This window comes from Hyperolius riggenbachi, chromosome 3 (assembly GCF_040937935.1).
Source record: "Hyperolius riggenbachi isolate aHypRig1 chromosome 3, aHypRig1.pri, whole genome shotgun sequence".
Classification (NCBI taxonomy): domain Eukaryota; kingdom Metazoa; phylum Chordata; class Amphibia; order Anura; family Hyperoliidae; genus Hyperolius; species Hyperolius riggenbachi.
In genome coordinates this window covers 385,500,447-385,525,777 of record NC_090648.1, presented here as the reverse complement: position 1 = coordinate 385,525,777, position 25,331 = coordinate 385,500,447, and the positions used below count along the sequence as shown (strand labels likewise).

Sequence of the window (25,331 nt, the reverse complement as noted above, 5' to 3'; positions counted from 1 at the left end):
GTTTTGGTATGTATTGATATACTACACCGGTATCCTCTTCGGTAGGTGGATCCTTCAGTTGCCGCTTCCTCACACCACATGTATCACTGGCCTTGTGATGAAAAGCTGAGGAGTCAGCTGATACCGCCGGGCTTAGATGACAAGTCCGTATGGACGCCCCTTCCGTCCTCTGCAGATGGACGGTCTCGTAAGCGGCTAACTCGTTACACACTGGCTTGGGCAATCCCCCAGTGACGTCACTGATTGCGTGGATACGTAGGACACTGACGTTTTGAGAGGTAACGCCTCCCTTCTTCAGAGCTGTCCATCAATTGCTTCCACCAGCTTATAAACGATCCTCCCTCTCTTAGGATCCACCCACTTCTCCTTGGTAACAGCTTGCACTACGGAACTTCTTTAGTTCATATGGCAATGAAAATCTGTATAGCGGCCACTGTAATATACGCAATATTCCTTATCTTGTGTGTAAAGGGGAAGAAAAATGGTTGTCCCCTTCTTTTCATTGTTTTTTGGAAACAAAATCCTTGTAAATGTCTTTTTAATTTAAAAAAGCATAAAATTCAAAATCACAATTTAACCCCTTAGGAGTCATGGGGCTTGATTCACAAAGCAGTGCTAACCTACTTAGCACGTCTAAAGTCTTTAGACGTGTTAACCAGGGTGCTAAGTAGGTTAGCACCGGATTTCTCAATCAGATAAAGTTTTACGCGCGCAAAGACCTATGCACGCACTAAGTCCCATACGCTTTAATGGGCACTTCGCGCGGAGCGCCCTGCTCTCTGTGCAGTGCACGCGTAAATTTTTACGCGCATAAAGTTTTGCGCGCGAAAAGCTGGTTTAGACGTGCTAAGGGGGTTTTCACAGGCGTGCTAATAGTTAGCACCGCTTTGTGAATCAAGCCCATGGTGTCCAATGAATATATCCATAGTGATTCAGTACGTGATAACTTTCTTATATAGTCTCCTCCCCTCCAATCTTTCTCTACTTTTTGCAGTCCACAAAATGTCGAGCCCTGTATCGAGCATTCATGGAATTTTTTATAATGCGCAGATAGGGGATGTTTTTCATTTTCTTTTCCTATATTATATAGATGCTCCCCTAATCTTCTCTTCAGAGTTCTTTTGGTTCTCTCTACATACTGTTTTTGACAGGGGCAGCATATCATATATACTACTCATTTAGTGGAGCAAGAGAAAGAGTAGGGGAGCATCTATATAATATAGGAAAAGGAAATGAAAAACATCCCCTATCTGCGCATTATAAAAAATTCCATGAATGCTCGATACAGGGCTCGACATTTTGTGGACTGCAAATAGTAGAGAAAGATTGGAGGGGAGGAGACTATATAAGAAAGTTATCATGTACTGAATCACTATGGATATATTCATTGGACACCATGGGCTTGATTCACAAAGCGGTGCTAACTGTTAGCACACCTGTGAAAACCCCCTTAGCACATCTAAACCAGCTTTTCGCGCGCAAAACTTTATGGGCATAAAAATTTACGCGTGCACTGCACAGAGCGCAGGGCGCTCCGCGCGAAGTGCCCATTAAAGCGTATGGGACTCAGCACACGCATAGGTCTTTGCGCGCGTAAAACTTTGCGCGCAAAACTTTGCGCGCGATCTGATTGAGAAATCCGGTGCTAACCTACTTAGCACCCTGGTTAACACGTCTAAAGACTTTAGACGTGCTAAGTAGGTTAGCACTGCTTTGTGAATCAAGCCCCATGACTCCTAAGGGGTTAAATTGTGATTTTGAATTTTATGCTTTTTTAAATTAAAAAGACATTTACAAGGATTTTGTTTCCAAAAAACAATGAAAAGAAGGGGACAACCATTTTTCTTCCCCTTTACACACAAGATAAGGAATATTGCATATATTACAGTGGCCGCTATACAGATTTTCATTGCCATATGAACTAAAGAAGTTCCGTAGTGCAAGCTGTTACCAAGGAGAAGTGGGTGGATCCTAAGAGAGGTAGGATCGTTTATAAGCTGGTGGAAGCAATTGATGGACAGCTCTGAAGAAGGGAGGCGTTACCTCTCGAAACGTCAGTGTCCTACGTATCCACGCAATCAGTGACGTCACTGGGGGATTGCCCAAGCCAGTGTGTAACGAGTTAGCCGCTTACGAGACCGTCCATCTGCAGAGGACGGAAGGGGCGTCCATACGGACTTGTCATCTAAGTCCGGCGGTATCAGCTGACTCCTCAGCTTTTTATCACAAGGCCAGTGATACATGTGGTGTGAGGAAACGGCAACTGAAGGATCCACCTACCGAAGAGGATACCGGTGTAGTATATCAATACATACTAAAACGCAATTTTAACCATATGCATGGACTTGACCCCAAACTGAGGTATTTTATTACATTGTGGAATTGATTTACTCTGAAAGGAAAGCCCTGCAAACGCACATATTGAATCCATTATCAGCCTTGACCTTTTACTGGAATCCCCTTTTTTTTTTACAATTTTTGTATGAATGCTCACTGCAGTGAAACTGTATGAGTGTTTTTGTAGGACAGGAATGTTTAAGGGGGAAGGTGCTTTTCATTAGCCTAGGGTCAACGCAACATTTTAATTTCACTAATAAATTTATTTAATTTTTCAAATAGTGCTGTGGACATTCACTTATATACTCAACTATAGATCAAGATATTGGAGGATTTGCCTAGTCCACTTAGCTGCTGACATTTTCCATAGGCGCGGATATCCATATTTTTACAATTTGATATTCATCACTTGATTTTTCATTTATTCATGTGTCATATTGTACATTGCAGATAAAATGTGATCACTACTGGCCCTTCACTGTGGAACCTGTAAACTATGGTGACATTACAGTAGAGATGGTATCAGAAGATGAACAGCCAGATTGGGCCCTCCGGGTATTTCGGGTGTCACAAGTAAGTTCTTTGTATGTTGAATCTTTAACCACTTCGTCAAGTTAACACTAGAAAGCTGGATGATACATCGCTGAGTGTTATTTAAAAAAAAAAAATAATAAAGCTCCAAGGACCTTTATACTCCTCTGTAATTGATTTATTTAGCTATCTTAATACAACTTCACTAGCCATATATGTAACATGAAGTCAATAATTATTAGTGCATTCTGCAAGACTAGTATTTCAAAAATGAATCCAATATCGCTCATTCTTGAACATAATTACAAAAAGGAGATACATTATGAAAATAGGCATATATAGTACAGTAGTCTATACAATTGCCAATATCAGGGCTGGTGCTGCCAGTGAGGCAGAGGGGGCAATAGCCCCAGGGCCCCGACCACTCCGGGGGCCCCCGTGCCACCAGACCCCCAGGTGGTCTCCCGCTGACTGCACCCAATGGCCCCCAAATGTTCTGTAGCTGAGCTGCCTTGTAATAGCTCACCAGCAGCTTATGTAAAATAATACCTGCCCACCACTTATTATTGACCCAGCCCCTTTACTGCCCACCTCTTTTTGTGCCTTAACTTCCTTCTGGCCCACCTATTTGCCTATCCACTTTCGCTATGCTCACCTACTTATACTTCACAAACATCTTTACTAGTACTACAAATTATGATGTAGCATTGCTCATACTAGTCTACTATCCACCCTAAATATCACCCACCCTGCCCTGCTGTCTAAACCTCTGGTGCTAATGTGCCTCCTTTGCCCCTTTCCTGCAGTCTCCAGGCTAAGTGTCCTGACAGATGTCTTTAATTATTACTATTACTGCTGTAACAGGTTTTTTTTTCCGTCATCAGGCAGATGATGCTCAGCACGTTATGCACTTTAACTTCACAGCCTGGCCAGACCATGGAGTCCCAGCTGCCAGTGCTGCAGAAAGCATCTTGCAATTTGTATACATGGTGAGGCAGAAGGCAGCCAAAGCCAAAGGACCGATAACTGTGCACTGCAGGTAATGTTTATCAAGCAAAGATCTCTGTCCAGTTTAACTTTTTAGAAAAGAGAAAATCTGAGCTTATTTGTACAGATCTTCGGGAGTAATTTGATGCTATTCTACTGCCTTAGAAAAGCTCTAAAAAAAAAGAGCTAGCTTCCCCTAAGCAGTAGTAAAGGAATACGTCAGGAATACACTGTTTTGTGTCCACCAATCAGTGCATTCTCAATATCCTCAGTATAGCGAACAACAATAGCAAATAACATTTGTAAAGTGCTTTTCTCCCTTAGGACTCAAAGCGCATAAGCATGGCTCAGACCAGTAATTGGTTGATAAGAAAATTGTGGTGTAAGGGAGGAGGAATTCTATAAGTCCACAATTGCCAGGCTAAACAGGTGGCTTTTCAGTCTGGATTTGAATAGCTCCAGGGATGGGTCTGTCTTTATTGGCTGTGGTAGGGAATTTCAAAGGGTAGGGGCAGTATCACAGAAAGCTCTGGCTGCAAAGGTTTTGAGGTGCACTTTGGGTGTGACCAAGTTTATGGATCCTGTTGGTATGAGGTTATGAGGGGTGTGGTGCAGTTTCAGCAAGTCCTTCATGTATCCAGGGCCCAAATTGTGTAGGGATTTGAACGTCAGCAGTCCAATCTTGAAGAACATTCTCCATTTTTTTTTCTCCAAACAACAGCTCTCCATACATTCAGTGCACTTCACATAGTCTACTGACAGCCAATATGCACTGTTTAAAGGTTAACACTTAGTTCACCACACATGGTCCACTGACAGCAGGTATGCACTGATCAGCATCCCTGATATCAATTGTTCTCCACTCACTGCAACCACATATCCTTCAGAAAACAAAAATGAGCTGTATAGCAACTCTGACAGAACTTATTGCAACCCACATGGCCTACTGAACACAGATATGCTTTATTCAGTGTCCACTGTTTACGGTACCCTACTTAGTCCAATGACAGCAACTACCTGTAACAATATACCTAAAAGTTCACCACTCCAAGCTCTGCATCTCTCAATGCCATAGTTTGCATCTTTGCATTCATTAACCCCATCACACAAAGTTAACCTGCAGCAACTGCCACACAGTTAATACATCTCATAAAGTTCAAAGACAGCCACCATGTACTTGTTAATATCCTCAAGCACCAAATGTGCCCCATTCAATAACCCATTAAATATTAGCAGAGAGAGAAGAACTCAATCCTGAACAGCCATCCACATCATGATTTACACAGTAACCCATAGTATCCTGGATTAGTTGCACATCTCATGTCTATCATTTGATCAGGGCAGTTTCTAGATCAGTGATGGCTAACCTTGGCTCTCCAGCTGTGACAACACTACAAATCCCATCATGCCTCTGCCTCCCTGAGTTATGCTTAGAGCTGTCAGAGTATTGCAATGCCTCATGGGACTTGTAGTTCCATCACAGCTGGAGTGCCAAGGTCAGCCGTCACTGTTCTAGATCATATAGCTCCCAGGGCGAGGGTATATAAATTGCGCCCTCTCATAGACTTGGACACACTATTGCGATGCAGTAGCCAGAGGTTCCTTCTAGTATTAAATAGCCCCCAATATAGCTAGCCAGAGGCCCCCTGTATTAGTTAGCCAGACAAACCCGCCACCCATGTAGGTAGCCAGAGGAGCCTGAGTATTTGTCAGATGCAGCCCCCAGTATAGGTAGCTACAAGAGCCCCCAGTACTAGGTAGCCACATGCAGCCCCTCTCCCCCCCTTCCCGTATAAGATGCCCTCAGTACAGGCAGCCAGAGGGCCCCCCCCCCCTTGTAGGTAGTCAGGGAGCCCTCCATGTAGGTAGCCAAGGAGTCCACCCTGTGGGTAGCCAGAGAGCACCTGTTCAGGTAGCCAGAGGGCCACCACATTGTTTCCCATTGTTTAGGTATCAAGAGAAGCCCCCCCCCCTCCCCCCAGCTCACTTAGGTAGTCAGAGAGGCCCTCATTCTGGGAGCTAGTGTGCCACCCATCTTGGTAGCCAGAACCTTCTCTCCCACCCCCATTTTTGTAGTCAGAGAACCCCCCTGTCTTGGTAGCCAGAGACGTGACTCGTCAATCCCAGCGGGTGAGTTAATAAAATCTCTACTCTCAGTGCTCAATGTAACATAGTAACATAGTTTGGTTGAAAAAAAAGACATCCGTCCATCATGTGGTGCTCCTACCTCTCTGTATTGAGAGCTCTTATATTTAGCATTTTCTCCCTTTTGTACCCAGTGCACCATAATCCAGTGCCCTCTCCCCTCTGTACAGTATGTAAAGTGTATTCAACACATATTACATGCCATACACCCTGCGTCCTTGAACACTTTTACACACGGGGCGGGGATACAGTGGCCGCAGCTGGCTAATGCTAACAGTGGCTGAAGAAAGATTCTGTCACCAAGAGTTGAGTAACTTCTCCATCAGGTTGAAGGAAACATTATCAAATACTGCTGCTAACCCTAGAACGTAGCCCTTAGATCAACAGAACCCAACATGAAATTCCAAATGAACCTTCCTCTTACTTGGCATAGCCTTTATGACCACCAAATTAGTGTCCATTACCTTGTTTCCTGAGCCTGCAGAGCCCACTGACAGGGTGTAGCTAAACCTGACTAATTACAAAGTGACCACTGCCAGAAACTCTGACCACACTGTGGCACACTGTGGCAAACTGTGGAAATGCATTGACAATAAATGTTAAATAGTGGCTATATGCTGCCAGCCAGCAACAGGAATTACAGACCCTATCACTTTCAGGGCACACTGCTGTAGCCTGAAAACAGTAAACTGTATGTTACAGTGTGTGTGTGGGGGGAGGGGCATTAAGAGGGCACAGTCATTCCAGGGGGGGATGGGCAGTGCCCCAGCTGGCCCCAGTGTAGTACCGCCACGGATGCAGAGCCCCTCCCCTTTACATCTAGTTCTCCTGTATTTAGGGTCTACATTAGTAGCTCCGCACCCTCCGTATGCGGTATTCTGTACCCATTCCGTCTGTTTTCAATGCCTTCTCATCTCATGAGCCAGCGCTGCTATAGCCATTATTTCCCTCCTGTCTATACCCACACTCATGTATCCAGTGTTCTCACCACTCTTTACTCAGTGCTCTTCTGTCCATGGAACTTCCCTTCTTTGCCTAGTTCTTCTCTATCCAGTGTCATATTGCCTCGCTACCCTCTGCTCTTGTATTCCATGCTTCCTCCCCTGAGTACCTAACCCAGGGCATTCAGTGACCCATCCTCTCTGCAACCAGTGCACATTATACTCTTCCACTCTGTGCCCCATATTCTGGTACTGAGTGCTCTCACCTCTATTGGCTCCTACTGCTCTGCATCACGGGCTTCTGTATTTAGTATCCCACTCATCTCTGTACCCAGTGCTTCTGTATTCTGTGCCCCTTTCCTCTGTATACAGAGCTCTGGCATACAGTGACCCTTACCAACCAGTGCATATGTACAGTATACATCTATACAGTGAATTGTCTGCACCAGTCTGTTCACTGCATATATTATCTACTACATGTCCATATCTGTGTGTTATATTATGTTGCACTGAATTGAATTATTCTATGTTGAAGTAAAGGATAGCATATAATGATATATGGTAGAGTAAATATATGGTAGGTAATATTATTATATTGTGTCTCTCTTTTTCTGACAGTGCTGGAGTTGGTCGGACAGGTACCTTTATTGCCCTCGATCGATTGATGCAGCACATCCGCGATCATGAATATGTTGATGTTCTGGGATTGGTGGGAGAACTTCGCTCCTATAGGATGTGTATGGTGCAAACAGAGGTTTGTTTTTTTATGCATCAGTATTTTCTGAATTACACAACTGAAACAAGAATGTAGGTAATCTGGTCTGATTTTTGTCAGGGACAACAGATATGCACCACGGTTTCGTAGTGGTTAGCGCTCTCGCCTTGCCACGCTGGGTCCCCGGTTCGAATCCAAACCAGGTCAACATCTGCAAGGAGTTTGTATGTTCTCCCATGTCTGCTTGAGTTTCCTCCGGGTACTCCGGTTTCCTCCCACATCCCATAAACATACATATAAGTTAATTGGCTTCCCCCTAAAATTAGCCCTAGACTACAATACACTACACGATACATACATAGACATATGACTATGGTAGGGATAAGATTACCCTCTGAAGGACATTTAGGTGACAATATACTCTGTACAGCGTTACATACCGTATATACTTGAGTACAAGCCGGCCCTCCCAACTTTTCCTTAAAAAAAGCAGGGAAAAGGGATTGACCCGAGTATAAGCCGGGGGTAGGAAATACAGAAGCTGTAAATACTCTCCACGTACTACCTGTTAGCCCAGCCAGCTGAAATTCATCAGCACCACCTTGTGTGACTAGTAACCAGTGACGTGTGCCCACCACCCTCACTCACTCCCAGAGTCTACAAATTCCCCAGGCAGAGAGGAACAACTACAATTGAATTCAACTCCAAGCTGAAAAGTGAAATGTCAAAGGTAATACTCATTAACACTAATCAACATAATAGGCTTTAGACTTTGCTTTTTAAGTTTTAGGTTTGGTTGGGCTTCACATTGGTACATCTGTGGTTCAAGTATACACACTCCACATTGGTACATCTGTGGTTCAGGTATGCACACGCCACATTGGTACATCTGTGGTTCAGGTATACACACTCCACATTGCTTTATCTGAGGTTCAGGTATGCAAACTCCACACTGGTACATCTGTGGTTCAGGTATGCACACTCCACATTGGTACATCTGTGGTTCAGGTATACACACTCTACATTGGTACATCTGAGGTTCAGGTATGCAAACTCCACACTGGTACATCTGTGGTTCAGGTATGCACACTCCACACTCGTACATCTGTGGTTCAGGTATGCAAACGCCACACTGGTAAATCTGTGGTTCAGGTATGCACACTCCATCCTAAAAAAAGAAACCTGAGTGCCCCTGTCATATTCCCAAAGCAGAGGTGACCCCCAAGTGCCCACTTTGCCAAATGCCAGGGAGAATCGTGCTCACAAAATCTCAGCTCAGTGAGCTGATGTGTGGGATGTCCCGCCCCCTCTCCCTGTCCCCCCAAGTTTTCTAACATCCCTCCGGCAGAGCAGAGTAGCAGAGTAGTAGTTTATCCGCAGTGTGTCCGCCCCCCTCTGGCACATACAGGCTCTATTAGCAGAGTATACGGCAGAAGCTTTCACTCACCGTTCCTCACCGTTAGGATTCCCCTGCTTGCCTATTACCGGCTCACATCTATGATGCTATGCAGTGGCCCCTCACCACTAGACCACTAGATGGCATCATAGATATGAGCCGGGAAAAACAGGCAAGCAGGGGAATCTTAACGGCGAGGAGCGGTGAGTGAAAGCTTCCGCTGTACACTCTGCTAATAGACACGCTGCGGATAAACTACTACTTTGCTACTCTGCTCTGCCAGTGGGATGTTAGAAGATTTGGGGGGACAGGGAGAGGGGGTGGGACATCCCACGTATCAGCTCACTGAGCTGAGATTTTGTCAGCATGATTCTGCCCGGCATTTGGCAGAGGGGGCACTCGGCGGTCATGGCTGCTTTGGGAATGTGACAGGGGGGGGGGGGTCACTTTCGTGTTTTTAGGACTCGAGTATAAGCCAAGACTAGTGTTGGGCGAACAGTGTTCGCCACTGTTCGGGTTCTGCAGAACATCACCCTGTTCGGGTGATGTTCGAGTTCGGCCGAACACCTGATGGTGCTCGGCCAAACCGTTCGGCCACATGGCCGAACTAAGAGGGCATGGCCGAATGTTCCCCGAACGTTCGGCTAGCGCTGTGATTGGCCGAACGGGTCACGTGGTTCGGACCCGAACGCGCTCTGATTGGCCGAACGGTCACGTGGTTCGGGTAAATAAATACCCGAACCACGTCATATCTCCGCCATTTCTCTGTGGGTTTAGCTTTGGGTAGGCAGGCAGGGTAGTTCGCTCTCCAGCCACGCTAGCCAGGGTCCCCCCCAGTCATTGTGTGTCGCTGCTGGGAACAGTAGTACACCGCTCGCTCAGCCACACTACATATATCATAGCATTGTTTACTGCCGCTGTGTACCTCGCTCAGCCACACTATATATAGCATTGTTTACTGCCACTCTGTGTACACCGCTCAGCCAGACTATATAGCATTGTGTGTACTGCCACTGTGTACCTCGCTCAGCCACGCTATATATAGCATTGTGTTTACTGCCACTCTGTGTACACCGCTCAGCCAGACTATATAGCATTGTGTTTACTGCCACTCTGTGCACACGGCTCAGCCAGACTATATAGCATTGTGTGTACTGCCACTCTGTGTACACGGCTCAGCCAGACTATATAGCATTGTGTGTACTGCCACTCTGTGTACACGGCTCAGCCAGACTATATAGCATTGTGTGTACTGCCACTCTGTGTACACTGCTCAGCCAGACTATATAGCATTGTGTGTACTGCCACTCTGTGTACACCGCTCAGCCAGACTATATAGCATTGTGTGTACTGCCACTCTGTGTACACCGCTCAGCCAGTCTATATAGCATTGTGTGTACTGCCACTCTGTGTACACCGCTCAGCCAGACTATATAGCATTGTGTTTACTGCCACTCTGTGTACACCGCTCAGCCACACTATATAGCATTGCGTACTCTGCCAGTCAGTGTGTATATTGCTGGGATCAGTAATACTCCACTCACCGCCAACCACTATATGAGCTCACCATGAGTTCCTCAGAGACCTCCGCTGTGAGCAGCACTCCCAACAACAGCAACAGCCAACGCCCCACGCAAGCTATAACATCCACCCCAGCAGCCAGTGGTCAGCAGCAGCCCTCCCCGGAGGAGAACGTTGTGTCCATCGGTCCGTCGCCAGAGCGATTAATGAGGGCTGCCATTGAGGAGATGATGGGGCCTGATGTGGAGGAGGAGGTCTGGCTCAGGCCAGCATCCCAAGTTAATGTTGAGGACGATGAGGGGTCTGTGTCTGGGGATGTTGGGGTGGCAGAGGTGGTGGGTGGGTCAGACTCAGGAGAAGAGTTGTATGATGAGGATGATGATCGGGACCATCTGTATGTGCCTCAGAGTCCGACCCCGGAAAACATGTTGTATCGTGTGTTTAGGTACTAAAATCTGCGTTCCCAGTAGTGTTGGGCGAACAGTGTTCGCCACTGTTCGGGTTCTGCAGAACATCACCCCGTTCGGGGTGACTATATAGCAGACTATATAGCATTGTGTTTACTGCCACTCTGTGTACACGGCTCAGCCACACTATATAGCATTGTGTTTACTGCCACTCTGTGTCTGCTGGGAACAGTAGTACACCGCTCACCCGCCACTGTATAGCATTGTGCTCTGTGTCGCTGCTGGCAATAGTGGTACACCGCTCACCCACCACTGTATAGCATTTCTGTACTGCCACTGTACTGCTGCCAGTCAGCGTGTACTTTAAGGATAAGTGAAATGAGGAAGAAATCCGGTGAAAGAGGGAGGGGCAAGGGAAGAGGTGTTTCCCCTGACGGTTCACGTACAGGCCACAGGGGAGCACCCAAGAAAACCCACTCAATACCGCCCATGTTGTCCAGGACAACCACCCTCACAGATCCAAAAGAACAGGACCAGATAATTACTTGGATGACCTCTCAAGCGTCCAGCAGTGGGTTAAGCAGCACCAGCACATCACGCACGAGGTCCGAGTCCTCAGCCAGTTACAAGGATCCAGTGGGCACAAAGCTGACACAACTGGCAGCGACACCACGCACACAACTGCCAGATAACCAGACGACGTTGGAGTGAGCTGCACAGAGGTTGTTCTGGGGAGCTCTACTCCACGGCGGCGGCCCCCCACAATGACATATGACGAGTTTGAGGAGATGGAAAAGGAGGGTATGGACAATGTGGACATAGACCCAGATTTTGTTTGTGAACGAGAACATCGCCGTCGTAGCAGCAGCACAGATGAGTCTGTTGAAGAACCCACTGCTGCACGAGTTCGCCTTGTGCCACAAGGTAGGCGGCGCGCAATTTCAGGCACCACAAGCGTGGAAGTTCAAGTGAGAGGCAAAAGAGGCGCAAACAGAAATCGCCAGCAAGGCAGGTGCTCCAAAGTCTGGGCTTTCTTTGAAGACTGCACTGAGGATGTTACCATGGCGATTTGCAAGGTGTGCAAGACCCACCTGAGCAGGGGGAAAAGTATTAACAACCTCTCAACCACCAGCATGAGCCGCCACATGCTATCCAAACATCCCACTCTGTGGGCAAACGCGGCAGGACAGGGTACCACCAGCAACACTGCCTCCCTTGGGTTCACCAGACTCACCACCAGACCCGCCTCAGCAGCAGCAGTAGCCCAGCCATTGCGTGGTTCACAACATTCACAAACATCAGACGACGTTGACACTGTCACTTTCCGGAGTAGTGCTCTTGAGGTCTCCCAGTGTTCATCAAACACAACAACCAACAGCCCTTCGGTGTGCAGCCCCACGGTTCAGTTGTCTGTCTCGGAGATGTTTGAGCGCAAGAGGAAATTGCCAGCAAATGACCCCCGGGCCGTGGCAGTAACAGCCAGCATAGCCAAGCTTCTGGCCTGCGAAATGCTGCCATATCGAGTGGTGGAGACAAACAGCTTCAAGGGCATGATGTCAGTGGCCATCCCACGTTACGTGGTTCCCAGCCGCTACCACTTTGCGCGCTCTGCAGTGCCTGAGTTGCATGAGCACGTGGTCAGCAAAATAACCCGAAGCTTGAAGAATGCCGTTGCCTGCAAGGTTCACCTCACCACTGACACCTGGACGAGTGCGTTCGGCCAGGGTCGATACATCTCCCTTACCGCGCACTGGGTGAACCTTGTGGAGCCTGGCAGCGATTCCTCACATGCTACGGCGCGGGTGTTGCCCACGCCGCAAACAGCTGCACCGCCGTCCCTCCCACTGGATAACAACAGCAGCACCTACCTCTCTGACTCCTTCTCCTCCAACGCATCTCAAAGCTGTACCTCATCCGGAAACGCTAACCCAGCACCAGCAGCAGTAGGATCGTGGAAGCAGTGCAGCACAGCTGTTGGCATGCGTCAGCAAGCGTTGCTGAAGCTGATCTGCCTTGGGGATAAGCAGCACACAGGGGAGGAAATTTGGAGGGGAATAAAGGAACAGACGGATTTGTGGCTGGCACCGCTGGACCTGAAACCGGGCATGAAGCTAGACACCTGGCACGAACTGGCAATGTACGCAATAGAGGTGCTGGCTTGCCCGGCAGCCAGCGTTATGTTGGAACGCTGTTTCAGTGCTGCCGGAGGCATCGTCACAGATCGGCGTATCCGCCTCTCCACAGAAAATGCAGACCGTCTGACTCAAATTAAAATGAATCAATCCTGGATTGGAAACGACTACGCAGCACTCTAGGACCCCAACCAAGTAACATGACCAATGAACATCTGGGATGGTTTAGCGTTTCCGGTCCCTGTTTATTGAACCTCTCATCTGTATTACATTTATGACTGCATGGCGGCAAAAAGCATTGCTGCTATATCCGCACGCTTTTTGTCCTCATGCAAGGCCTGTGTTGTTGTGTCTCACAAAGCGTGGCCTTCTCCTCCTGCGTCTCCTCCTCCTGTTCCATCACGTGTGCTGCTGCTGGTGCTGGGTTAGCGTTACCGGTCCCTTTTCCTGGAACCTCTTCTCTGTATTACATGTATGACTGCATGGTGACAAAAAGCATGTTACCTGTGCAAAGAAACATGACATTTTCCACATTTAAAAGACAGTTTTTCCTTTGAAACTTTACAATCAATTTTCTCAAAAACTATAAGCTCTTTTTCAAATATTATTTTTCCTCTTGTACCCACGCCCAAGGTGCACATACCCTGCAAATTTGGGGTATGTAGCATGTAAGGAAGCTTTAAAAAGCACGAAAGTTCGGGTCCCCATTGACTTCCATTATGTTCGGAGTTCGGCGCGAACACCTGAACATCGCGGCGATGTTCGGCGAACGTTCGCGAACCCGAACATCTAGGTGTTCGCCCAACACTAGCCAAGACCCCCACTTTTGAGCCAATTATTTGGTCCCAAAAACTCGGCCTATACTCGGGTATATACGGTAGTTGTTTGGGTCGAAAAAGGACATACGTCCATTGAGTTCAACCAGAAAACAAAGCACAACACCGGCCTGCTCCCTTGCAAAACAAAGCACAACCCTTGCAAGGCATGGTTCAATCAGCCCCAAAAGGGAAAAATTCCTTACCGACTCCAGATGGCCATCAGATATAATCCCTGAATCAACACCACTGAGTATTACCTAGTAATTATAGCCATGGATGTCTTTCATCGCAAGGAAAGCATCTAAGCCTCCTTTAAATGCAGATATAGAATTTGCCATAACTACTTCCTGTGGCAATGCATTCCACGTCTTAATCACTCTTACTGTAAAGAACCCTGTGCATGATTGTTCTGATTCTACGGCTAAAAGCAGAAGAAATTATGCCAGCACCATATCCATCTCACTTCAGGTTCCTTTTAACTTGTTATAAAGCAGTATTCCTGAGCCCTTGTCCAAGTCTTATTTTCCTAGCTGTATGCAATCTATTTTATATGGTCCTTTACCATTGGCACGCCCAAAGAACCTTACATGTATCAATATTGCATTTCATCTGCCATATGCCTGCCCAATGGGCCATGCTGTCAAAAGCCTGTCTTAATATGTCATTATCCTGTTTTGTGTTTATAATTCTGTATAATTGTGTCATCGGCAAACATTACTATGCATTCCATTTGCTAGGTCATAGATAGATAGGATTAGATTGTTCATATGATCATGAACTTATTTACAAGCAATATGATTTGATCTATGATTATATGCAATTGTGAAGTAGTTTACAATTATTGAATGAATTGGATTGTATTAAGGAATTGTGATTACATTTAAAAGTAATGTCTACCCACAGTTGATTATTTTATATATACGATGATTGTTATATAATTACTTTTTTATGTACATTTAGACCATGAAGTACTATTCCATGATTATATGAACTGGTGTCCAAACATGATTTAACTATTAGATCTAGGATTATATACATTCTATTCATTTGTTGATTTACCATATTCCATCCCTTAAAAGTGAAGCCTCGCGTAGCAGTAATTCGGGGCCACGGCGGTTGCCAGATCTGAAATTACATCTCCCTCCGGGTTGTGACAACTCAGGGGGAAATAGTATTTAACACCGCTGGGGAGTTCAGCGGCAGCCGGGAGAGCCGTCATTCAGCTCGCCCTGCGATGAACTGCCTGGTGCCAAGATGCCATGTACTCTTAAAAAGGGATGGATGCGGATGTGTAGGTGTGTATGCAGGCTCGTACTGAGCCGCCGAAGTGCCGATGGTCCCATCGGTGGGCCCCGGCCAGCCCGCCTCCTGAGGGCCCCAGAGCTAAGAAGGAGGGGGCTCAGGGGGGCACAGCGCAGGAATGGGGGAAATTGTGCACAGAGCAGCGGGAAGGGGGGGAAGCCTCGCCGCATGTGGACATATCCCTATTGGAGACTGTCCTCAGAAGTGCTCACAATCTACTCCTTACCATAAAATCATGCAAAATTTCTGGAGTACATGTATATGTGAGCCCAAAATGGGAAGGGGGGTGGAGGAGGAGAGGCGATCGAGGAGGGGGGGGGGGGGGGGGTTAGGAGGAGAGGTTGGCAGGCCCCAGGCTGAAACTTCCTTGGTGGGCCCTTAGAGTCCCAGGCCGACCCTGTGTGTATGTTTATATATACAGTGGGTTGCAAAAGTATTCGGCCCCCTTGAAGTTTTCCACATTTTGTCACATTACTGCCACAAACATGCATCAATTTTATTGGAATTCCACGTGAAAGACCAATACAAAGTGGTGTACACGTGAGAAGTGGATCGAAAATCATACATCATTCCAAACATTTTTTACAAATAAATAACTGCAAAGTGAGCTGTGCGTAATTATTCGGCCCCCTGAGTCAATACTTTGTAGAACCACCTTTTGCTGCAATTACAGCTGCCAGTCTTTAAGGGTATATCTCTACCAGCTTTGCACATCTAGAGATTGAAATCCTTGCCCATTCTTCTTTGCAAAACAGCTCCAGCTCAGTCAGATTAGATGGACAGCGTTTGTGAACAGCAGTTTTCAGATATTGCCACAGATTCTCAATTGGATTTAAATCTGGACTTTGACTGGGCCATTCTAACACATAGATATGTTTTGTTTTAAACCATTCCATTGTTGCCCTGGCTTTATGTTTAGGGTCATTGTCCTGCTGGAAGGTGAACCTCCGCCCCAGTCTCAAGTCTTTTGCAGTCTCCAAGAGGTTTTCTTCCAAGTTTGCCCTGTATTTGGCTCCGTCCATCTTCCCATCAACTCTGACCAGCTTCCCTGTCCCTGCTGAAGAGATGCAGCCCCCGAGCATGATGCTGCCACCACCATATTTGACAGTGGGGATGGTGTGTTCAGAGTGATGTGCAGTGTTAGTTTTCCGCCACACATAGCGTTTTGCATTTTGGCCAAAAAGTTCCATTTTGGTCTCATCTGACCAGAGCACCTTCTTCCACATGGTTGCTGTGTCCCCCACATGGCTTGTGGCAAACTGCAAACGGGACTTCTTATGCTTTCTGTTAACAATGCCTTTCTTCTTGCCACTCTTCCATAAAGGCCAACTTTGTACAGTGCATGACTAATAGTTGTCCTATGGACAGAGTCTCCCACCTGAGCTGTAGATCTCTGCAGCTCGTCCAGAGTCACCATGGGCCTCTTGACTGCATTTCTGATCAGCGCTCTTCTTGTTCGGCCTGTGAGTTTAGGTGGATGGCCTTGTCTTAATAGGTTTACAGTTGTGCCATACTCCTTCCATTTCTGAATGATCGCTTGAACAGTGCTCCGTGGGATGTTCAAGGCTTTGGAAATCTTTTTGTAGCCTAAGCCTGCTTTAAATTTCTCAATAACTTGATCCCTGACCGGTCTTGTGTGTTCTTTGGACTTCACGGTGTTGTTGCTCCCAATAGTCTCTTAGACAACCTCTGAGGCCGTCACAGAGCAGCTGTATTTGTACTGACATTAGATTACACACAGGTGCACTCTATTTAGTCATTAGCACTCATCAGGCAATGTCTATGGGCAACTGACTGCACTCAGCTCAAAGGGGGCCGAATAATTATGCACACACCACTTTGCAGTTATTTATTTGTAAAAAATGGTTGGAATCATGTATGATTTTCTCTTCTCACATGTACACCACTTTGTGTTGGTCTTTCATGTGGAATTCCAATAAAATTGATTCAGGTTTGTGGCAGTAATGTGACAAAATGTGGAAAACTGCAAGGGGCCAAATACTTTTGCAAGCCACTGTATCTTGGTTTTCAGCCTGCTGGAACAATCCATTTATTTGTTGTGTGCACCCTGTGCAGGTTATTTATGGATGCAGGATGCCATAGCATTCATGTATTCATTTACTTTAGCGTACACATATTCATGCATACTGTTTTTTCTACTATTTTATTTTCTTCTTTCCATACTATGAGCTTCTGTATGTTTTTTGTCTGTTTTTCTGTTTTCAACCACTGATTACTAGACCTGAGAAAGCAGGCAAAGACCTGCAAAACACGTCACTTTATGCACGTCCAATAAAATTATTTTCTCTTTATTGCTATATAGTTTTTATATATTCAACCCACCCCCACCACTGTCTGAATGAACACCATAATTATTGGGGCGCCTCAACCAGCTCCATATATCCCTTTGATGGCAGTTTCAAATTTATGTTTGATCCATTTACCACCACCCTTAACCATTTCTCTATCCACAAACACAAATTGTCTCCTAGTCCCTGTATTCACAGTTTCTTCACCAACTAATTGTGGAAACCAGGGGCAAACCCAGGATTTTCCTGAAAGGTCTCCCTCAGCCACACACAATACATTATAATATTGCAGGACATCATGCTGGGTACACATAATGCAATTTCCCATCAGACCAACCAAATGGGATCGATCAGGAGCAGTTTGGATACAGACAATAATGAGGACAGCCAACATTGTTAATGAAGGGGAAAGTGAAGTATTCACACAGCAGGGCACAGGGCTGTGCTCATACCTGACTCTGTTAAAGCGGTTTAAAACCCTGACATAATATTCAATAAAAACATGTTTTCCTACTTTTTATATGCCATACAGTTATATTTGCATTTGTGCATAAGTATTATTATTCATTTAGAAATCATAGGTTCCCAAAAGTAGTTTTTTGCTTTGTGAGCTGACTTTGCATTTTATTAATAACTGGTTTTATTCATTATGTATTGAAGGCAGACATGCTTTGACTCTCTATCTGTGTAGAGCTGCTTCTCCACAGTCAAATAATGTGTCACATTCCTTACTTGATACAATTAAGTAAACACAAGATAACATAATCTACAACTTCGGATGCATCCACATTTCACTGCACTGAACTTTCAATCTCTGTGTGTAACCCGTCGAATGCTGGTCAAGTAAAAAAAAAATGCTGGTTGCATATAATATGCTGTAAATAATGTTTTAGAGCAAAGATGAAATGCTGGGTTATATTCCGCTTTGAGATCCCCAGGGCTGCTCCATACTCTGTACACATGCTGCTGCTCCATGCTCTGTACACACGCTGTTGCTCCATGCTCTGTACACATGCTGCTGTTTCATTCAATGTCAAATAGCAGGACAGGACTGTCACCCAGGCCTGGGGCGGTTCTTCATTCCATGTGTCTATGCACCTAGGACTAATTAACTTTTTTAGCAGAACCAGCGGCCATGCACCCATCTTTTGCCTGTCTTCACTGCACGTGTACTTGCACTACATGTTTTCAATGCCATGTCTGTTCTTCAATGTTTTCTGTATTGCACCACTATGTTTCAATGGTGTTGCTGCACTATGCTCTTTACCGATGTGTACCACAAACAATTCCGGGTGTGGCAACTGCTGCACTTGGCGAATAAATATGATTCTGATTCTGAAGAAAGGGGGCGGTGCTGTGAGCTGCAGGATGCCTACAGATATTCTTGTGTCTCAACTTGTGCCTGTCCCCAGACACTGCTCTAGCCCTGGTCTGAGGGGGGGATTCTGGGCAGCTGTAATCCCCCCTGTGTTTGCCTATGGGAACAGTGTCAAAAGTCTTTGTAAAGTCAGGGGCAAATCCAGGATTTTCAAGGGGGGGGGGGGTTTCCTGATAGGTCTCTTTTGGCAAGCCGCACACTACCGCGCATGCATTTGCCCACAAAATCCACATGATGCACAGCATTTCTCCACAAAATACACACAATGCGCAGTGTTTCCCTACAAAATACACATGATGCAGTAGCGTTTCGCCAAAATATATATAATGTGGCAGTGATTAAGTAGCCAGATAACCCCCCTTTATTATGGATAATGAAATTACCCCACCCCTCTTTAGTATAGGTGACCAGATGACCCCCATTTATCACACAGGTAGCCAGATGAGGCCCCCCCCAGTTAGGATAAGTAACCATATGATCCCCATTTATAGTATATAGCCAGATAACTCCCCGTTCAGTACATTCCCCCTTGTATTTCGCCAGATCCCCCTTGTATATATGGCCAGTGTATATAGTCAGATCCCCTGTATATATAGCCAGAGATCCCCCCCCCCCCCTGTATATACCCATATACCCACTGTATGCAGCCAGATGCCTCCCCCTGCATATAGCCAGTGTATATAGCCAGATCCCCCTGCATATAGCCAGTGTATATAGCCAGTTCCCCCTGCATACAGCCAGTGTATATATATAATCGTAATGTGGGCAGCAGCCATCAGAAAATAATCGTAATGTGGGCAGCAGCCAGCAGTCATCAGAAAATAATCGTAAAGTGGGCAGCAGTCACCAGAAAATCACAATGTGGGCAGCAGGCACCAGAAAATCGCAATGTGTGGGCAGCAGTGACCAGAAAATCGTAATGTGGGCAGCAGACACCTGAAAATCGCAATGTGGGCAGCAGACACCTGAAAATCGCAATGTGGGCAGCAGTCATCAGAAAATCGCAATGTGGGCAGCAGTGACCAGAAAATCGTAATGTGGGCAGCAGACACCTGAAAATCGCAATGTGGGCAGCAGACACCTGAAAATCGTAATGTGGGCAGCAGTCACCTGAAAATAGTAATGTGGGCAGCAGACACCTGAAAATCGCAATGTGGGCAGCAGTGACCAGAAAATCGTAATGTGGGCAGCAGTGACCAGAAAATCGTAATGTGGGCAGCAGTCACATGAAAATCGTAATGTGGGCAGCAGACACCTGAAAATCGCAATGTGGGCAGCAGTGACCAGAAAATCGTAATGTGGGCAGCAGTCACATGAAAATCGCAATGTGGGCAGCAGACACCTGAAAATCATAATGTGGGCAGCAGACAACTAAAAATCGCAATGTGGGCAGCAGTGACCAGAAAATCGTAATGTGGGCAGCAGACACCTGAAAATCGTAATGTGGGCAGCAGACACCTGAAAATCGCAATGTGGGCAGCAGAGACCAGAAAATCGTAATGTGGGCAGCAGACACCTGAAAATCGCAATGTGGGCAGCAGTGACCAGAAAATCGTAATATGGGCAGCAGACACCTGAAAATCGCAATGTGGGCAGCAGTGACCAGAAAATCGTAATGTGGGCAGCAGACACCTGAAAATCGTAATGTGGGCAGCAGACACCTGAAAATCGTAATGTGGGCAGCAGACACCTGAAAATCGTAATGTGGGCAGCAGAAACTAGAAAAAAAATGCACCTGTGAAAAAAAACAAATCACTTACCTGACAGAAGTCTTCTCCTCTCCTGGCATCTGGCACCAGCTCCCCGATGATCCTCCTGCAGCACATCTCCCGCGCTGACAGGCAGAGTGCAAGGCTACGGCAAGATGGCTCCCGAAGCCCTGTACTGGAGACACAGTCTCCAGAGCAGGGCTTCGGCAGCCATCTTGCCGTAGCCCTGATCTGCCTCCGGGAGACTGCGGGGAAGAAGCAGCATATCTGGCTGGGGGGTCCCTCAATAGGGAGGGTGACAGCGCTCCCCCCCCCACACGGCTAGCGGGCCCCGGGCCCCCCTACTGCGCACACACATGAGCAAGCGGCAGCTGCACTATTACATTCAGTGGCTGCCGCTGCTCAGATTCCGGAGGCACTTCCGGTCTAGGTGCAAGGGGGTGGTTCCAGACACCCGGAACAACCCCTTCCGTGCGCCAGTGAAAGTATACTACATCTATTGCTTTCTCAAGATCTAAATTTGCATTCACCACTTCATAAAGGCTGAGCATGTTGGTGAGACAAGAACTGTCTTAGTAAACCCATGCTAATGAACCAGAATTAAATTAAGACCATATAGGGATCCAGGCAGAGCAGTAAATACAAATGTTAGCATTTAATTTTTTTCCTTGACTCCAGCCCCCAAAGCCTCCTAAGAGATCACATGTAATCCTGAATCACAGGAGAGCTGTGGGCTGACTCCTACATACACGGCATGCTGAGAGTTGACTCCTCCACACATGAAAAAGTTGTTACTTTTCCAAGCATATTCAGCAAAATAGTAAATCCATATATGACTTGCAGAGTTGTGGACTCTCCAGACATCCCACCAACACCTAAACAACCCCCTCCATTTCCTCAGGAGACACATATTCCTGCTCCAAACATATAAGAGCCTGCATCCACCCATTCAGTGCCTAACATTTTTACCATACATGACTGTAGGGGAGGGATTTTTTTTCCATGCTTGGCTTATAGAGAGGATGGAATGCATCCCATATACACAGGGGTGCCTCTGGCCATTTTGTCACTCCAGGCGAGGAAACCTGTGGCGCCCATCACCCCCCCACCCCGAAAATATTCACAATGCGGCAGCATTTCACCAGAAAATAATTGTAGTATGGTAGTGGTTCAGTGCAATACTACGAGCCGCCTATCTACCGCCACTATACCACTGTGTCCAATTGTAAAAATGTACTGTTTGATTGTACTTTTGATACATTTTTGCCATGGATTGATTGAAATTCTAATCGATGTGGTGGTTGATAATTGCCAGATTCTATCATTTTGAAAGAATCTGTCTGTAAAAATGAATGCATGTATTGAAAGCTATAGGCTAGGGTTACTAATAACAAGATTGGGTGATTCAATTGTAAGGGTAAGATTGGGTGGGGCAAAGTAGAGAGTAACAAGGAACATTTATAATTACTTTTTTCCTGGCAGACAAAGTGCTGACTCGCTCAGTAGGCAGTAGCAGTGTTAGGGAGTATTGCCAAAGGTCTCCTACTGAATATGTGCTGGCTTACTGAGTAGGAAAAAGCAGAGATTGGAACCCAGGTTGCCTGTGCCAGAGGCAGAGCCCTTAACAATTACACTATCCAGAGAGAGGAGGAAAAGCATTTTTATTTAGCTTTCCTTTAAGACAAGAAGACAACCAGCACTAGGGGAAGGGGGGAAATGAAAGTGAATGAGGTAGAGAGGAGGAGTGGAGAGAGACTGAGAATAACCTGAGATGAAGCAGAGAGCGTATCTGTATTGCAGCCACATAACACAGAGGCGACTTGCTTGTAATGTGACTCCTGCCCTGCCAGTCTCTCACACAAGGCTGCAACAGCCACATGGAGTCTAGGGACTGTCTAAATCTTTTCAACCTGTGTAATACCTTATCTAGCTGACCACATGCAGTCTTTACAATGGTGAGAGAGCAGACAGAGTTTTTTTTCTATGGACACTGTAGGAGGCAAGCCTCTCTTCTACATCATGCTGTGTACCTTTACCGGGATCAGTTAAAAATGGCGCCAGAGCCTACAGTGTAAAAATGGCGCCGCATTAATTTGCATTATAAAACAATATTTATCGTTTTATGAGTTAAAAAATGTCGCCGCACTAAAACGATATTTATCGTTTTAGGACTTCCATAAAACTATAAATATCGTTTTGAAATGTAAGTCATAAAACGATAAATATCGTTTTGAAATGTGTTGAATATGGGTTTTGCTGTGTGTGTGTGTGTGTGTGTGTGTGTGTGTGTGTGTGTGTGTGTGTGTGTGTGTGTGTGTGTGTGTGTGTGTGTGTGTGTGTGTGTGTGTGTGTGTGTGTGTGTGTGTGTGTGTGTGTGTGTGTGTATGTATATATATATATATATATATATATATATATATATATATATATATAAGCCAAGGGATGAGCAGCACAAACCGAATTTTATGCAATACTATGCAAAGCATGCATGCAGCACTGGAGAACCCCAATCTCCATAAGAAATATATAAATACAGAGGGTGCTGCAGCACACAACAGGAAAATAGTGACAGGGGCTCTTGGTTACGCTTTAACGCGTTTAAGCTCACCAACTGCGCCAAAGTGTCCCCGATCTGGTGAGTCCTACTCTAACCAGGCAAACATACTAGTTTTTATCAGCGTTCTAGTGGGAACCATGCCAAAAGCCCAGGGGTCAGCTAAATGGGAGAAATGAAATTAAAAACACCTCACCTTCTACTAGCTACTAACTGAACTATGAGCACCGCTCATTTATATGCTTAACTGTGCTAGAGATGGGTGTGGTTATGCACGCTCACAGGGGAAAATAATATAAGCCAAGGGATGAGATCTCACCAGATCGGTGACACTTTGGCGCAGTTGGTGAGCTTAAACGCGTGTGTGTATATATAGATGTGTGTGTGTGTGTGTGTGTGTGTGTGTGTGTATGTATGTATGTATGTATATGTATATGTATATGTATATGTATATGTATATATGTATGTATATATGTATATATGTGTATATGTATGTATATATGTATATATGTATATATGTATATATGTGTGTGTGTGTATACACACACACACACACACACACACACACACACACACACACATGTATATATACACACACACACACACACACACACACACACACACACACACACACACACACACACACACACACACACATCCAGTAAAGGAACTTTAAACTCTCAAAATGAAAAATATTGTTTTTCGTAAAAACGATAAATATCGTTTTTAAAAAAATATCGTACGCAACCAGGCGCCATTATTTGGCTGGCGCCATTTTTAACTGGGCGCACCTTTGCCAGCTTGCCGTCAAATTGTACTTATTATTTTATTTCCCTCAACCAGCCTAGTGCTTCACATTGCCTTATACACTGTACCAGCAGCCTGGGGGAAAATCTCCCTCCTTCCTCCTGGCCAGTCCGTTCTGGAATGCACAGAAAGACACCATCCTCCTCATCCTCCCTTTTTTTTCAAGTCATAAGGAGGGGCAGGCGGGACAGGAGTCACACAGACACACTCTAGATTCCGATAACACTAATATTAGGGAATGCCATACAAAGTGTTGTAGACAAAGGGTTTGTAGATTTCTTATTTGAGGCTGAGCAGCAGAGGCTTTCATTAGAGCTTTTTCTCTCCATTCCCTTAGTTTTCAGTCTCTAAGGACAGGAAAAATCAACTTTTTTTTCCCTCAAAGCGCCCCTAGATAAATCTGCCGCTCTAGGCAATTAGCTTATCAGCTGGTCTCTAGAGGCGCCTCTGCATATACAAGTCATGTAGGGAGGAAAGAGTTACTCATGCACAACCTGTGGGGAAAATGATTCATCCATACACAGTTTGTAGGAGAGGAATGAATACTCCATATCTGATCAGTAGAAAAGGAATGAGTCACAAGCTCTGCATCCACTATTGCTGCACCACTGCATAACTTACCTCTTCGCAAGTATCTCTGACTTCCAGAAGTAACAGCTGGTTACACTTTAAGGAAAGATGATGGGAATAAATCTTGTCTGCACAGCTACCCAATTCATTGTCTTTTCTTACTTTTCTAGGAACAATTTATTTTTATCCATCAGTGTGTTCACTTAATATGGAAGAAGAAAAGGCAGCAGTTCCGGATCAGTGATGTCATTTATGAGAATGTCAGCAAGTCATAGAGGAGACTTTATCTTGTGAGTGTTAATGATTGAGTACTTATTTGTAAAGCGGAGTTAATTGTGCCACTACTCTTATTGCAGTTCTTTTTACAAAACATTTAGTGGTGAAGTGTGATGTCATGCAAAAAAGGGGAAAAAAATACAAATGCCGCATTAGACGAATATCATATTTAACAATACAGAAAGGGGTTTTTTTTTGTATTGCAAGATAACACAGCTGTCCTCCAGTGCCATAATTGCAACTGTCATATCAAACGTGGCATAACAGACATCCCTGTAATATTACTGAGGCACTATAAAACCTTACTGTTTGTTCTGTGCCTTAAAGCTAATATAAAGCGAAAATAAACTTAAGAAAATAAATTGTATATATGGTATGGGTAATTCATAGAACATTAGCAAAGAAAAGAGTTTCATATTTTTATTTTCAATTATATCTTTATAACATTGCATCATACTGTCACAGTTGCACGCTGCCTTTTAAGCTGTAATACAGA

At 45.5% G+C, this 25,331-nt stretch overlaps 1 protein-coding gene across 4 annotated transcripts in view; it reads left to right on the top strand.

The window, feature by feature from the left end:
• PTPRO (protein tyrosine phosphatase receptor type O) overlaps positions 1 to 25,331 on the top strand; it is a 203,120-nt gene that overhangs the window by 169,773 nt on the left and 8,016 nt on the right. For all 4 annotated transcript variants that reach the window (XM_068277393.1, XM_068277392.1, XM_068277391.1 and 1 more), the window contains 4 exons: positions 2,788 to 2,910; positions 3,753 to 3,907; positions 7,560 to 7,695; positions 24,730 to 24,849. In XM_068277393.1, the coding sequence (XP_068133494.1) occupies positions 2,788 to 2,910; positions 3,753 to 3,907; positions 7,560 to 7,695; positions 24,730 to 24,834 (519 nt within the window). In that variant the 3' untranslated portion in view covers positions 24,835 to 24,849. The remainder of the gene's footprint in view (positions 1 to 2,787; positions 2,911 to 3,752; positions 3,908 to 7,559; positions 7,696 to 24,729; positions 24,850 to 25,331) is intronic.